Genomic DNA, 15142 nt, shown 5'->3' with positions numbered 1-15142 from the left:
GAATAAGTATTTGAGTTTCCAACATTGGTTCTTAAAATAACACAAACAGGGCCAGAGAAATGGCTCAGCCAGTAAAGGTGCTTGCCACCAAGCCTAACGGTTCAATCCCGGGAACCTACATGGTAGAACTGAGTCTCCAAAGTTGTCCTTTGAGCTCCATGTGTGAGCCGTGATACACACTCCCTTCCTCACATCATAACAAATACACATAATAAAATAATGCAATGAAAAGCTAGCATTGTACACTCTTCTTTGTTTGTTAGGTACTGGTAAAAAATGCCATGCATATTTAGGAATGTCTTACCAATAGAGAGTACTCTCAAAAGTAATTTTTGTTAACCTGATGGGTGAAAAAATACTACCTCACTCCTATTCCCTATCTTGAGCAAGAATAAGGAGCTTTTCGCATGGTTACATGGTCTATGCAGATTTTTAAAAAGTTAAACCAGAACTGGTGAGCCAGCTACGTAAGGCTCGCTGTGCTAGCCCCACCCAAGTTTGATCTCTGGAAACCGCAAATGGGTGTACCTCCCCACCCCCCATATCATACATACACAATAGTTTAAAAAAGTAAAAACCAGGGCTGGAGATGTAAGCTCAGCTGCAGGATGTGTGCGTCTGTGGGAAGCCTTGAGTGACATCTCCAGCTGTCAACAGTCAATAAAAACAGTAGCAGATGTGGAGTATACAGATTGAACACAAATTCCCAGCACTTTGGGAGGATGAGGATGACAACTGGGTCAAAGCCATTCCATGGCTATCAAGACCCTGTCTCAAAGCAGAAACCATCACCTTCTAGTAAGCACTTCAGTTTTAAATTTATGGAAATGCATCTAAGGTAACATTCTTGCACGCTTCACACTATTTCTAACTAAATATTAACTTCTTGCTTTGTTTGGATTTTTGTTGTTGTTCTATTTCTTTTCTTTTTCCTTTTTTTTTTTTTTTTTTTTTGGCTTTTCGAGACACGTTTTCTCTGTGTCGCCCTGGCTGTCTGGGAACTCACTCTGTAGACCAGGCTGGCCTCAAACTCAGAAATCCACCTGCCTCTGCCTCTCAACTGCTGGGATTAAAGGCGTGTGCTACCACCGCCTGGCTTATTTATTTTTCAAGACAGGGTTTCTCTTGTGTAGCCCTGGTTGTCCTAGAACTCACTGTATAAATGACCAGGCTATCTTCCCAAGAACTGGGATTGAAGGTGTGAGCCACCACCACCAGCTAGGATTTCATTATTTCATCTCTCTCTCCCACTCTTTGGGTTCCAGGATCCCATCCAAGATATTGTATTTGGTTAAGTTTTTACCTCCTGGTTTTACCTCTGAGGTTTTTGATACTGGTGGTTTTAAGTATAGAAGGCTACAGAAATGTCCCTCCTTTGACCTCCACTGTATGTATGTCTCTCTCTCCCATGAAGATGTGCATAAAATGTATACATCCTCAGCTTATGTGCACTTGTATATATAAGTGAGCACACAGTTCATTCCCACCGAAGCTGAAAGGTGAGATGTCCCACTGGAAGGTGAGATGCAGCAGGAGCTTCCAAAAAGGATGCCAACCCAGCAGCACCTTGTAGCCACTTGTTTTCTCTATGTCTGACCCAGTTCCTGAATAATGACATGGAGGCTTATTTATGAACCATTACACAGGCCATACACTAGGCTTGTTCCCCAATAAGCTAACAACTCTATTAACCCAATTATACTATTCTACATCTACCACGGAGTTGGTTACCTCTCAGTTTCATTTTTTTTTTAAAAAAAGAATTATTTATTCTATGCATGAGTACACTGTTGCTGTATTCAGACACACCAGAAGAGGGCACCAAATCTCATTACAGATGGTTGTGAGCCACCATGTGGTTGCTGGGAATTGAACTCAGGACCTCTGGAAGAGCAGTGCTCTTAACCGCTGAGCCATCTCTCCAGCCCACCTCTCAGTTTCATATGTCCAACTTCCTCCACATCTCAGTGGCTAATCTCTCAGGCCTGGCTCTCTCCAAGTTCCTATCTCTCTGTTGGATACCCCGCCTTACTATCCTGCCTTTCTATAGGCTGCTTAGCTCTTTATTGAGAGGTGATGCTTTTACAGTGGGCAAGAGATTAACCCTACAAGACAAGTGCTTTTAAACTCTTTGCTCGGATGCCTTAGGTTCCATGAAAGCTGATTTCACAGGTGGATTAGCTGAGCCATTCTGAGCAGTGAGTAGTGAATGGAAATAAAAACACTGGTAAAATTTTAAAAATTGGTTTTTATTTTTTTCTGTTTTTTTTTTTTTTTTTTTTGTTGTTGATTTATTCATAAGATGGCTACACCACAGGACAGAACAGTGCCCTTGAAGGAAATTAATTTTCACACTTTTTTTTTTTTAGCAAAATACAGGTAGCCCTGTAAATACATTCCCTCCATACTCTCACCCTTTTTTATCCCCTCCCACCCCATGTTTGTGGATAATTCACTAAAAAAAGAAAAAAAAAAAAAGAGAGAGAGAGAGAAAGGTTTAATACACATGTCCTCTCCGCCCACCCCAGTTTTAGCTTTTCTCCCCAAGGCTGATGACAAAGGCATGTGAACTGGAGTGGACGTAGCAACTCAAGAGGACCAGTGTTGGGACCTTCATGAAAAGCAACTTTGACCCTGGCTAGTCCTGACTACCATTGCTAACCATGATATAAGCAGAACAGGCTCCTTGTCTGGACATCTCTAAAGGTGGAACAGTTGTAGGGCGGGGCGTTTCCTCTATTCACCTGTGTTTAAAGGAAGGAGAGCAGAGGAGAGATGACCCCTACCTCTTTAATTCCAACTGCAGCTATGTTACTCACTTGCAATCCCACGTTTCCCTAAGGTAATGTGTCTGTCTCACAGAAGGTTCTCACTACCGTGTTTCAGTGTGTGCACTGCATGCTGGTGTATGTCTATCGTGTGTGTGCAGCATCTGCTACCAGGTGCATATTTCAGTTCTGGTTTCATCTCAGCTTTCCTTTTTTTTTTTAAAATTTTCTTTTCTTTTTATTATTATTTTTTTTAACTTTCCTTAAATTATTTTTCCTTTTAGAAAGAAGTTCACCAGGAAACTAGATCCCCTCCCACCACGCCAGACAGGCTGCAGCCATCCTTAAAAGCCGAGCTGTTTCTCCCTCACGTCCCAAACAGGGACTGCTTAGGATGCTGTGGCAGGTGAAGTCTCTCCCTGTGGCAGGATGGTCTGGTGGTAGTGAAGGCTCCTCTGCCACAATGGAGGTTTCTGATTGTGGGACACAGTCTGGGTTGTTTTCTTCCTGTCTTCTAATAAAAAAAGACATTCCTGACAAAAGAGAAGAGACAGTCTGGTGAGCTCCAGAGGAAGTGAGCAGGGTGAGAAGGGTCAGAGGCAGCCTGGAGGCATGCGCTGTGTGCTCCCTGGTACAGAACTCTGGTTAAAAAACAAGCAAAACCAAAGTCTGGCTTTTTCCAACTTGCAATTCCAAGGTAACATTCACTTCACTAAAAACACTGCTTGCAGCATGTCTCCTGTGCTGAGCTGCAGACACTAAGGATGGCTGATGTAGAGGGTGGGAGAAAGCCAACAAAGTGGAATCTTCTATGCAAAACCATCAGAAAAGCTTCACTTTAGTCTGTTAGTAAATACTGAGTTTTCGTGTATGATTTAATTTTGAGAGAACAGTTTGTTTACTAACAATGGTTTAACAATCACTGATCTAGACTCTATGGAAAGAGTGTTATACAGATGTGTCATTTATTACAATGGTTAAAAGTGGGGATCCTGATACCAGAGTATGTGAATTCCCCTAGTTTCTAACTGCAACAAATTGTTAAACATTTTTCAATTTTCTTCTTTGTAAATGAGAACAGCTAACAGAAAGCTGCAGGAAGATTCTCTTGGTTAATACATTCAATACACAAGGAATGGTACCTGACAGCTAAGGGCCTGATGAACATCTCCAGCTGCTTACATGCAAACCCTGACAACCTCAGATGATATTACTCATTAAAGAGCCAACATTTAGTATACTTTTGGGTGTGGTAGGACACTTCTGAACATTACCTTGACCTATTAATGTATCTACTACAGAAACCACCCGTAAGTGCCATAGATTTTGAATATTGCCTATTAGGACAAAAAAGTCTCCTTAAGATGTTAAAGGGCAGGGCTGGAGAGATGGCTTAACAGGTAAGAGCACTGGCTGTTCTTCCAGAGGATCCCAGTTCAATTCCCAGCAACCACATGATAGCTCACAACTGTCTGTAATTCCAGTTCCAAAGGATCCAACATCCTCACACAGACATACATGAAAACAAAACACCAAAGCATATGAAATAAAAATAAAATAAAATAAAAAAAAGATGTTAAAGGGTGGGCTTAGAGGATGGCCTTTCTTTACACAGGCATTAATGAACTTGGGCAAGCAAACACTACTACCCAGTTGTCACTCCTTTCCTTAGTGGAGCTTCTTCCTTTGCTTCAGATCAGAAAGGACAGCCATGGAGAAAGTTGGCTATAAGGAGACAGCCAGAGGCACTTCTGCTTCCCTACCTCCCTGGCATTTCAATCATAAAAGCAGTAGGAATAAACTGCTTGCATATTACTTCTGGCAAGTCTGTCTGAGAAGACACCTGTCAGGAATTATGGTCACCATTGTTCTCAGCAAAGTAGCAGAGGCTAAAAGTACTGACTTGATTGTTACCAAGCACACATCAAAGCAGAAATTTTCCTGATGTATTCTACAATAGTTACTTTCTATGGAGCAGAAAACATTCCCCAGAAACACTGATGATCAGCCTGCTCTGCCCAAGACAATCAAGGTCCTCAATATTTCAGCCAAGCCACTGAGACAGCTGAACACTAAGTTCTTCCTTGATTTGAGCTATGGGCCTTAAACCCTCCCAAGATCCCAGAGAGAACTAGAAGTACACACAACTCACCTGGACGACAGGCACAGTGCAGGAGTGTGAGCTTGAGCTATCGAAACAACCTGGTGAAGTCTCGCAAGGCCCAGCAGACTTGTTTACACTCCTCAGCACTAGAAGAGAAGAGAAAAGGTGGATGGGTGGTCCTGACTGAAGACTGAAGAGCTAACATGCCGCAGAGGCACACTGAAGAGGGTTCCAACTCTGCCGGAAATGATTTTCATCCACTCATGGTTCTGCATGAGATCTTCCCAGAACTCAGGGTAAAAATTAAGTATTATAAATGAAGATAATTATAAGCTTAGTGGTTCTCAAGGAACGGGCTCGGAGACAAACTGTTTAGGGCTGATTTCTAGCTCTCGTTCTCTCTGCCTCAGTTGCCTCATCTACTATCTGCTTCATTTACGACAAAGAAGCAGGGAGCAAAAGTGCCACATTCCTGACACGGGTAGAAGAAATCTAGATGCCCTCAGAGGAAGATGACCATAAGCAGAGCCCATAAGGCTCAGAGCACTTTAGCTCTCTCTGAGCGTGCTCACTTAGGTCCCAAGCTTGCCCTGTCTTCCTTCTGTGACAGATTCTGTTTATAAAACCTTGTCTGGTAACAAGTCTGTTGGTTATTGATTTTCTAGCTGAACAGGCTGTTCAGGATTTCCTCTTGAGGAGAGGAGGAGATAGAAAAGGGTTAAAACGCACAAAAATGGAGAATGGATAAGCAAAAACTGGTTCTCAGCAAATGCTGAGATGCCTGGGTGTTAAAAGTAATATTCATCTGACTCCATTTTTTGAAAGTTTCCTTTGTCTGAAACCCACTTAGAAACCAACTGAGAAACTAGATATCTTCCTAACAGCTTAGCTAACTGAACTCCCAGTTAAGCAAAAGCCAACGGAAAAGGCACTTCCTCATACTCTCCTGAAGCCCTTTCCTGGCAAGGGACTCAGGCACATGGATATAGCCTAGAACTCAAACTTACAACAAAGCAGACTTGCCATCCTGTGCTAGTTAAATACCAGAGGGGGTAACTGTTAAGAGCTATCCAACAGAAAAGTGTCAAAATGCCTATCTACAAATTCCCTCAACAAGTATAAAGGTCCAAAATAATAATGAAAATCCTTGACTCAGATTCCAGGAATTGACAACAGAGTATTTTCTTTTATGTTTTCTCCACCATAAACATGTAATGGATCAACTATCCCCCATCTGGCACACTGGGAGACTGAGCTCAGGGCCTTGTGTACGACACACTAACTCAACCACTGAGCTGTATCCCCAGTACTTAACAAGCTTTACTGACAATGTCACAGTTTTTAGTCTATTTCAAAGTAAACTGTATGCTAAGAAAGCAGCCAAGTATGTGTGCAAGCTCATGCCATTCACGCTCCCACTGTCAGGATGGAGGGCAGGAAGCCCACCAGAGGCTGGTGTGTGGTGTGATATTACAAAGGACTAAGAGAAGATGCTGGAGACCCAAGATTCATTTATTATCCTAACATTCTACATGTTTGAAATTGTACCGCTTTTAATTGAGATCTTCCAATTAAACCTAGATGCACTCTGTCTCTAGCCTCTTTTCTGAGTAAGAACGAGCCCTGAAATTAAATTGTTGAGCATGGTGGTGCATACCATTAGTCCCAATGCTTGTGAGGCAGAGACAGGAGGATCTCTGTGAGTTCCAGGCTAGCCTTATCTACATAGCAAGTCCTAGGCCAGTCATGGCTACATAGGGAGACCCTATCTCAAAAAACCAAAACCAACCAACCAAACCCCAAAATAAGTAAATAAATAAGTAAATAAGGTTCAAATATAAGAGAACTGTGGTGAATAACCAAGTGTTGTAGTTTGAGTAAGACTGGCCCCTATAAGGTCAGATAGTTCAATGCCTAATCACCAGTGAGCAGAGCTGTTTCAAAAGATTAGAAGAATGAACACACAGAGAAGGGAGGCATGGCCTTGTTGGAAGAAGTGTGTTATGGGGTGAGGGTTGGGGAGAACAATTTTGAGGGTTTCAAAATTCTAGGCCCAGGCTCTCTCCCTGCTGCCCGTGAATCAGGATGTTAAAGTTCTCAGCTCCAGAGCCATGCCTGTATACAAGCTATTATGCTCTCTGTAGTGGCTGAACAAGAATGTCCCCTACAGACTCATATACTTGAGTGCTTAGTCAACAGGGAGTGTCACTGTTTGAAAGGATTAGAAGGACTAGGAGCTGTGGCCTTGTTGAAGGAAGTGTGTCAGTGGTGATGGGCTTTGAAAGCCCAAGCCAAATCCAGCATATTTTGCCTCTCTCTGCTTATGGATCTAGATGTAGAACTCTCAGCTGATTCCCCAGCACCATATCTGCATACATGCTGCTATTCTCCCCGACATGATGATAATGAACTAACTTCTGAAACTGTAAGCAAGCCTGCAATAAATGCTATCTTTTATAAGAACTGTCTTGGTCATGGTATCTTTTCACAGCAATAGAATAGTGACTAAGATAGAAGTTGGTACCAGGGAGTGGGCACTGCTGAGGGAGGGAAGAAAGGAAGGAGAGTTTGCAATCAACAAAGCTGAAAGGAATTGGAGATCTGAAGAGTGCTTTGACATCAGACATGCAGATGAATAATTAGGCGTCTGCTCTGCTGCATTTTGGTCTTGCTTTGGTCCAGTCTTTCCTTACTGTGCTCCTTCCCCACCTTTTGGAATAGTAATGTATATTCTGTGCCATTGACTGTTGAAAGTATGTGATCTACCTTTTGATTTTGATTTTATGTGGGGTTACAGTCAAAAAGACTGCCATGAGTCTCAGAAGAAATTTTGGACTTGTAAGCAGTCTGTGAAAAGACTTGTCAAGAGACTGAAAGACTATGGAGACTTTTATAGTTGAACTGAATGCATTTTTGCATTATGATATGGTTATAGGCCCATGGGGGCCTACATGATAATGGCCCTCTGAAACTGTAAGCAAGCCCAAAATTAAATGCGTTTTTTATATGAGTTAATTGATCAGAACAGTGACTAAGACAGTAAGAGTGGCCTAGGTCTCTAATTAGCTCTACTTCTGTTCCCAACCCTACCAGTGACTGACCTACGCTGCAAAAACTCCAGCTAATTTTGAACTTAAATGTCCTTGGTGGGTAAGCCCATAAAAAAGGACCAAAAAGCTAAATGAAAAGATAAAACAAAAACAAAACCCAAATAAAATGAAAAGAAAAAACTTAAAAGTTAGCACTATTTTCTTATCTCTGTTCTTACAGCATTGACCAGTCTCTGGTCTTTGATTTTGCTATTACTTTTCTAGGTTCCATTTTCTATATTCTAGTCCCACACTTCAAATTCTTCTCCCAAATAAGTTTATGGTCACTCTTCCTTAAGACTTATAATCCTAGGCACGTACTGAGATTTGACCCTTTTATCTGATGTCTTGGTAGGTAATGACACCCTGAGCAGCGAGATACTCCGTCCATCTGGTCTCTTGTTCCACTATCAACACTCCCCATGTTCAGCACCGCTTTTTAGCTTTAAGATGTCATGGTAGGCAGTCACACCAAGACAGAAAAGTTAGGAATAATGGCAGGATTTCTTGTAGTCTTGACTAATCTGAGCTAGTGGTGGCTTAGTATGTCTTTAGGGGGAAACTATATTCTAGGTTAATAAGGCTCAGCTTTCTTCAACTTGACCAACTAAGAAAGCTGGAGAATTAATTACTAATACCATTTGAAAAGCACGCTGGAACTTGCTACAATGAAGCTGAACCAGTTCACCCTCCTTGCTAAGGTGGCAAACAAAACAGCATGTTGAGGCAAGAGTTAGAGGACCTTAAAACCAAAAGGGAGACTGAGTCATACACAGGTTCAAGGGTGCATACACTAGAGCAATCCCAAATCTTTTTTAGCTCCATACTGCCTCTTATATTCTCTCTGTCTCTCTGTCTCTCTGTCTCTCTCTCTCGCACACGCACACGCACACGCACAATCTGCCACAGCCTGCTCTGGGAGCTGCAGAACTTGTTTGGCAATGAAGGTCAAGGCTACTACTTGGTTCAATCCCCTTCTCACTGGGCAAGGATTAAGAATATGGTTATTCTCAATGTTGCTTTACTGAGAACCTTTCCCTTGCCCTTTTCTTGAATAAAAATCTTGTTTGTGACCTTGATCTCAGATGTATTTATTACTCTAGTCATTACATACAAGCCTCATCAAGAACATTTGGGCCTGTGGAGACATATTCCAAAATGTGTGGGTGGCTTCTGTAAAGTTGGCAAGAGACATGCCCAAGCTAGTTTTGCAAATAGGCAATGACATTCTGGCAGCTTCTTTTCCAAACAAAAAGGAGTTAAACGTCACGGATCATCTATTATGTGTAGGAGCTTTGGGATACTATTTGGCATCTGTTATTAGCCTCATAAGATAGTACTAACCCTATATGCAAATGAATTAACCAAAATTAAAAGTAACAGCATAAGGGCAAGATTCAAACTGACAGTCTCTGCAAGAGTTTTCCCAGGCTTCCATTTGCTTCATCAAGGAAATCAGAGTCAAGAGATCATGGTTTCTGCTGACCAGCAAAATCTAGCAAAGGGAAACAGAAGCAGTGAGAAGCAATTTTCAACTGAGACAGCATGTAGGCAACATACCACCTCCATAGGAAAGAGACACCATGAAAGGAAATCAAATCATTTCATAAGGTTACCCCAGTCCATAGATTCTTACCTGGGACAGGGGAACCCCCACTTTGGATAAATGTACCACAAAAGCCAGTTACCATGCTAATTTTCCGCCATCCATTTCAGTTGATATAAAGAATATCATCTAGGGTATGACTTTTAGCCACTTAGTAAGCTACAAAATAACAGCACTCTTTCCCTCCTTTTTTTCAATTTTTAGATAAAGACAAAAATCTCACATTATAGAACAGGCTGAGCCTGAAACTACCTATATCTCCCAGGCTGGCCTTGAACTTAAATGATCCTCCTGCTTCAGCACCCAGACTCCCTTTTAAGTCCAAGTCTCAAGTAGCTTAAGTTGGCCCTGAACTTTCTATGTGGGTGAAAATAGCTTAAATTTGTCACCTTTGTATTTCCAACTCCCCAGAGCTAGAATTACAGACATAAGCCACCCAGCTCAGAAGACTTAATATTGTTAAGAGTACCTTATCAATAATACTCAAAGAAGCCTACTGATTAAGTATAATAACCATCAAACCTGCAACATTACTACAAAACCAGGAAAGATTTCTACAATTCATATGAAATCTCAAGATACTCCAAGTACTCAAAACAGTCTTTAAAAAGGACAACAAAACTGGAGGTCTCAAAGTTCTGGATTTCAAAATATATATTGCCATAGTAATCAAAATAGCATGACACCAACATAAAGCCAGATATGGATCAGTGAAATAGACAGCCTAGAAGCAAATCTTCATGTACATGGTCAAGTATTTCCTAACAAAGGTGCTAAGGCCATTAAAATAGAAAGACCAGTCATTTGAATACACTGTAAAGAAAACTGAAGTTGCAGGCAGTGGTAGTACATGCCTTAATGCCAGCACTTAAGAGACAGATCTCTGTGAGTTTGAGGCTAGCCTGGTCTGCAGAGCAAGTTACAGGAACAGCCAGGGCTACACCAAGATATTCTATCTTGGGAACACACACACACACACACACACAAACAAACACACACACACACACACACACACACAAACACACACACACACACACACCCAACAAAAAACATTCCCTAACATTATATAAAATAAATAAGCTGAAGGAAGGAAGGAGGAAAGGAAGGAAGATAATAATAATATAACTTCACAGAAAACCTAGGGGGACATTTTATGATTCTGGATCTGGCAATCCTTGGGTAGGATAAAAACGAATTATCTTGGTTAGGATAAACAAACATAGAAATGCTTAAATTAAACTATGTTAAAATTAAAACTTTAAGAGCATGTCAAAACAAGTCAGTGACAGAATACTTTTAAGACACATGTAATATCCTAGGTTCTATCCCCAGCACTGCAGAAATTAAAAACAGAACATGCATGTCTTCACTGACCATCAAAGGATGCAATCAAGAGTTAAAAGGAATAAGAGAAAGATCTATCTACACATCATGTATCTAGTAGGGAGTTAATAGGCCAAATAGAGAAACAATTCCACCAACCCAACAACAAACAACTGGGCTGACGCCTTACACCAATAATCCCAGCTCTAGAAAGGCCATGGTGGGAGGGTCACCACGGGCAGTAACTTGTAGCCAGCCTGTGTTACACAGTAGGATCTTGTCTCAAAAAAGTAAAAAATAAACACAAAAAAGGTTATGGGACTTGGACAGTTTCTAATACAGATATTCCAATAAGCAAGAGAAATATTAGCTCATACTAGGTTTGAACTGCTCAAACCATGTCTCAAAACAATCAAACAAAACCAACCAAACATAAAAGGCCCACAATAAAACATGTTGCTGGGTGGTGGTGGTACATGCTTTTAATACCCGTACTTGAGCGGCTGAGGGAGGTAGATCTCTGAGTTCCAGGCCAGCCTCATCTACAGAGTTCTAGTACTGCCAGAGCTACACAGAGAATCCCTGTCTAGGTGGGGAAAAGAAGCTATTTATTTTTAATAATAACATTAGTAGTGGTGGTGGTGTGTCCAGAGGCCAGAGAGGGTGCTGAATCCCTTTGGGCTACGTCTATAGGCAGTTGTAAGCTGCCCATATGAGTGTTGGAAAACTGAACTTGGAACCTCTGCAAGAGCAGCAAGCACTCTCAACTGAGGAGCATTGGCTCTAGTCCCTAAATGCATTTTAAATCAATCAATCAATCTATTTACCCATCTATCATGTATTTATTCATTCATCTATCTATTTATCGGTATATGTTATGTGTTTATTTGTTTGTTTATAAGTGTGTGTTGTGTGTGTACCACGGTAGATATGTGGTGATCAGAGGACAACTTAATTGGAGTTAGTTCTTCCTTTCTACATTCTAAGTCCTGGGTATTGTCAGGTTGTGAGGCCCCAAAGCAAGCCATTTGTGTTTGTTTTAATTTGGGAGAGGCTCTCACTATGTAGCCCTGGCTGGCCTGGACTTACCTTGTAGAATAGGCTGGTCTCAAACTCACAGAGATCCTCCTGTGTGTGTCAGCACTGGGCTCACACTTCCATGTTTTAGGAGGTATGTGTAACAACAGCATCCATGTTTATAGCAATGCTTTTTATACCAGTATGGTTCCCAGTGGACAAGAAGAGAAGCAACCTTAATTGTGCACTAACAGAAAAATAAATAAAACAGGCATATACATTCATAATGGCTGATGTTAATTGTCAACTTGAATCACCTGAGGCAACTCTGGGCATGTGTGTAAAGTTTTTAAGCTGGGTTAACTGAAGTGGGAAAACCCACCCTGAATGTGTCTGAATACAAAAGAAAACCAGCTAAATATCAGCATTCAACTCTTTCTGCTTTCTGACTGCAAGTAAAATATACCCAGTCTCCTCAGGCTCCTGCACCATAAGTTTCCTTCCAGATCTTCACTGGCACGATGGAGCTAGGGTTTTAACTTGCTCTAGAGGAGCAGCAAATGCTCTTCTAGACACTGGGCAGTCTCCCAGCTTTTTGAAGTACACGGTGTACTCTTTTCTTGGCCCTTCCTGCCTGTCTCTGCTTCCTGGCCACCATGAGGTAAGCAACTTTGCTCTTCTGTGCTCTTCCAACATGATGTTCCTTCCACACCATGGATAAAAGTAAAATAAAGGCATGGATCACCTTGCCTGGCTTATACAATTTCTCATCTAGCACATGCATTTCTTTGTTAGTGACTATTTACTAGTGTAGACATATGATGAATTACTTAACCATTCTCTATTGGTGGGTAATTATTGTACTTCCAAACTTTTTCCCCCTGACATTATCAACTTTGACACAACACTCACTCTTTGGCTTACATATCATTGCACAAGTGTTAAGAATAGAAGCCTCTGTGCTTAACATTTAGCCCAAATTCTAAAGGTTCTAACTATCTGAGAAAGGTTAACAGTTATAAAGTACAAAGGAAGTTACTGCCGTAATGTTCTCTCTGTGTCTTTCTCTGTCCCCTCTCTTTCTCTGCCTCTACTCCCTTCTCAAGCCCCAAATAAACTTCATTTTATACTAAAAAAAAAAAAAAAAAAAAAAAAAGTTATTGCCATAAATACTATGTAGAGACCACAAAGTATGTGTGTGCATTCACATGCATGAGTGCGTGTGCACACACTAAGCATGGTGATGCTGCCATCCGTTGACATCCCATGCCACTGATAGAATTCAAATCTAAGCAGATGCATTTTCTATATAAGGCAGCCTCGATCTTCCATTCACAAGACCCAAATATCACTCACCTAGTGACTTGCTTGTGGAAATCTGTAAGTTGTTTATGTGTCACTGTGACAGCTCCCACAGTTGTCTCCTTTGGCAAACCTTTCAAGGAATTTTCTAGCCACCGACAGAAAGTCTGCATAGAGAAATGAATGGGACTTTTAAGATTACTTACCTGGCACCCTAAAAATACCAACCAACTCCCAGGAGTTCCCTTTAGTTGGACTATATAAGGCTAACAAAATACTATCTTAGGCCTTCAAACACTCTGGGTCGATGAACTCTGTGAATGCAGGTCTGGCTCCAGAGAGACAGAGGTCAGCCATACCTTGCAAGTGAAGTCTCTTCTGGATGAGATTCTTGGTCTATTCCTAAAAAAATTGCTGTGTGCCAGAAAACTTTTGAGCTTAAAGCAATTCAGAGTAAACATCTGGACACCAGAGAAAACATGGACAAAAGACACGGTAAGAAAGGTGCTGCTAGCATGTTCCTGCTCTAACTTTGAGAAGACTGGAAGAAGCTAAGAAAAGATCAAATCAAAGGATAAAGAACTGAAGGAACACTTGTGGATGTTACAGACAAGCAAGGTATAATTGGAAATATTGATAAGTGTCCCAGAGTGTATGGCTTTTATTTTACTTTACTGTATGTGTGGGTGGGTAGTTTGCCCACATACATGTTGGTGTAACACATGAATGTAGTGCTCTTGGAGGCCAGAAAAGGGCTTTAGATCCCCTGGAACTAGATTTACAGATGAGCCACCATGTGGGCGCTGGGAATCAAACCCAGGCCCTCTGGAAAACCAGCCAGGGTTCTTAACTGCTGAGCCATCTCACCAGCCCACATTTTAAATAGTGAGGCCAAGCCAGGCATAGAGACCCATGTTGTTAATCCCAGCACTTGGAAGATAGATGCAGAAGAGCTGAGAATTTCTGGCAAGCTTGGGCTACATGGGGGAATTCCAGACTAGCCTAGACTATACAATAAGATCCTGTCTTAAGAAAAATAAACAAAGTAAACATCAACCAAACCTGCAAGCTGACACACATACACACACTCTCTTCTCTCCCTACACTTATTCACACTGTCTCTGTGACACAGCCTAAACATAAACCCTTTGCTGCCCTGAAACACACTATATAACTAGGCTTGCCTCAAACCTGCAGTGATCTTCCTGCCTCTGGCTCCTAAATGCTGAGATTAGCTGGGATTACAGGTGTGTGCAATTATGTACTTGTATTATTTATTTTTTGGATTTTTTTAAAGACAGGGTTTCACTGTGTAGCCTTGGCTGTCCTGAAACTCAGAAATATGCGTGCCTCTGCCTCCCGAGTGCTGGGATTAAAGACATTTGTCACCATAGAAAAATAAAGAATTTGGAATTCAGCAAGTAAGTTTTTCCTTTACGAGTCTTCATGATGATACCATGGCCTAAATGGACCCCCAACTGTCAGGGCATCTATACACATAATTTTTGCTACTAGTGTAAACTATGATAATTAGGAACATACTAAAACTACATAGTTCACTAAATTTGACTTGCTTAAACCATGCATTTTAAAAATCCCTTTAAACCGTGATTATATTGGTAGTGATCACACAGAAACACTTTTTCATCAACACACACACACACACACACACACACACACACACACACACCCTTTATACTTGTACTGTTATTTCTTGGGAAAAGAGTCATAGATGTGTGATTTCTGGATCAGTTAATATAGAAAGCATACATGTAATATAAATTAATTTACATAAGACTTTAGACTCCAGTTTCCTTGTAATATATGCCTCTGAACATATGCACTGAGAAAATGACAATGGCAAGTATAGGTTCCATTATGTATTTTTATTATTTATTTATTAGTTCTGGAAGACAGTTCATTTTAGGTACTA

The 15142-nt window shown here is 41.1% G+C and overlaps 1 protein-coding gene across 2 annotated transcripts in view; it reads right to left on the bottom strand.

Annotated features, from left to right (window-relative positions):
• Positions 1-2915: 2915 nt before the first annotated feature.
• Positions 2916-15142, bottom strand: part of Tnpo3 (transportin 3) — a 74495-nt gene continuing 62268 nt past the window's right edge. For both annotated transcript variants that reach the window (XM_034518860.2, XM_034518862.2), the window contains 3 exons: positions 13264-13376; positions 4921-5018; positions 2916-3301 (listed from right to left, as the gene is read on the bottom strand). In XM_034518860.2, coding sequence (XP_034374751.1) covers positions 4958-5018; positions 13264-13376 — 174 coding nt within the window. In that variant the 3' untranslated portion in view covers positions 2916-3301; positions 4921-4957. The remainder of the gene's footprint in view (positions 3302-4920; positions 5019-13263; positions 13377-15142) is intronic.

Source organism: Arvicanthis niloticus, chromosome 15 (assembly GCF_011762505.2).
Source record: "Arvicanthis niloticus isolate mArvNil1 chromosome 15, mArvNil1.pat.X, whole genome shotgun sequence".
NCBI lineage: Eukaryota > Metazoa > Chordata > Mammalia > Rodentia > Muridae > Arvicanthis > Arvicanthis niloticus.
Note: the sequence above shows the minus strand (reverse complement) of the source record. Positions and strands in the feature narration are given on the sequence as shown.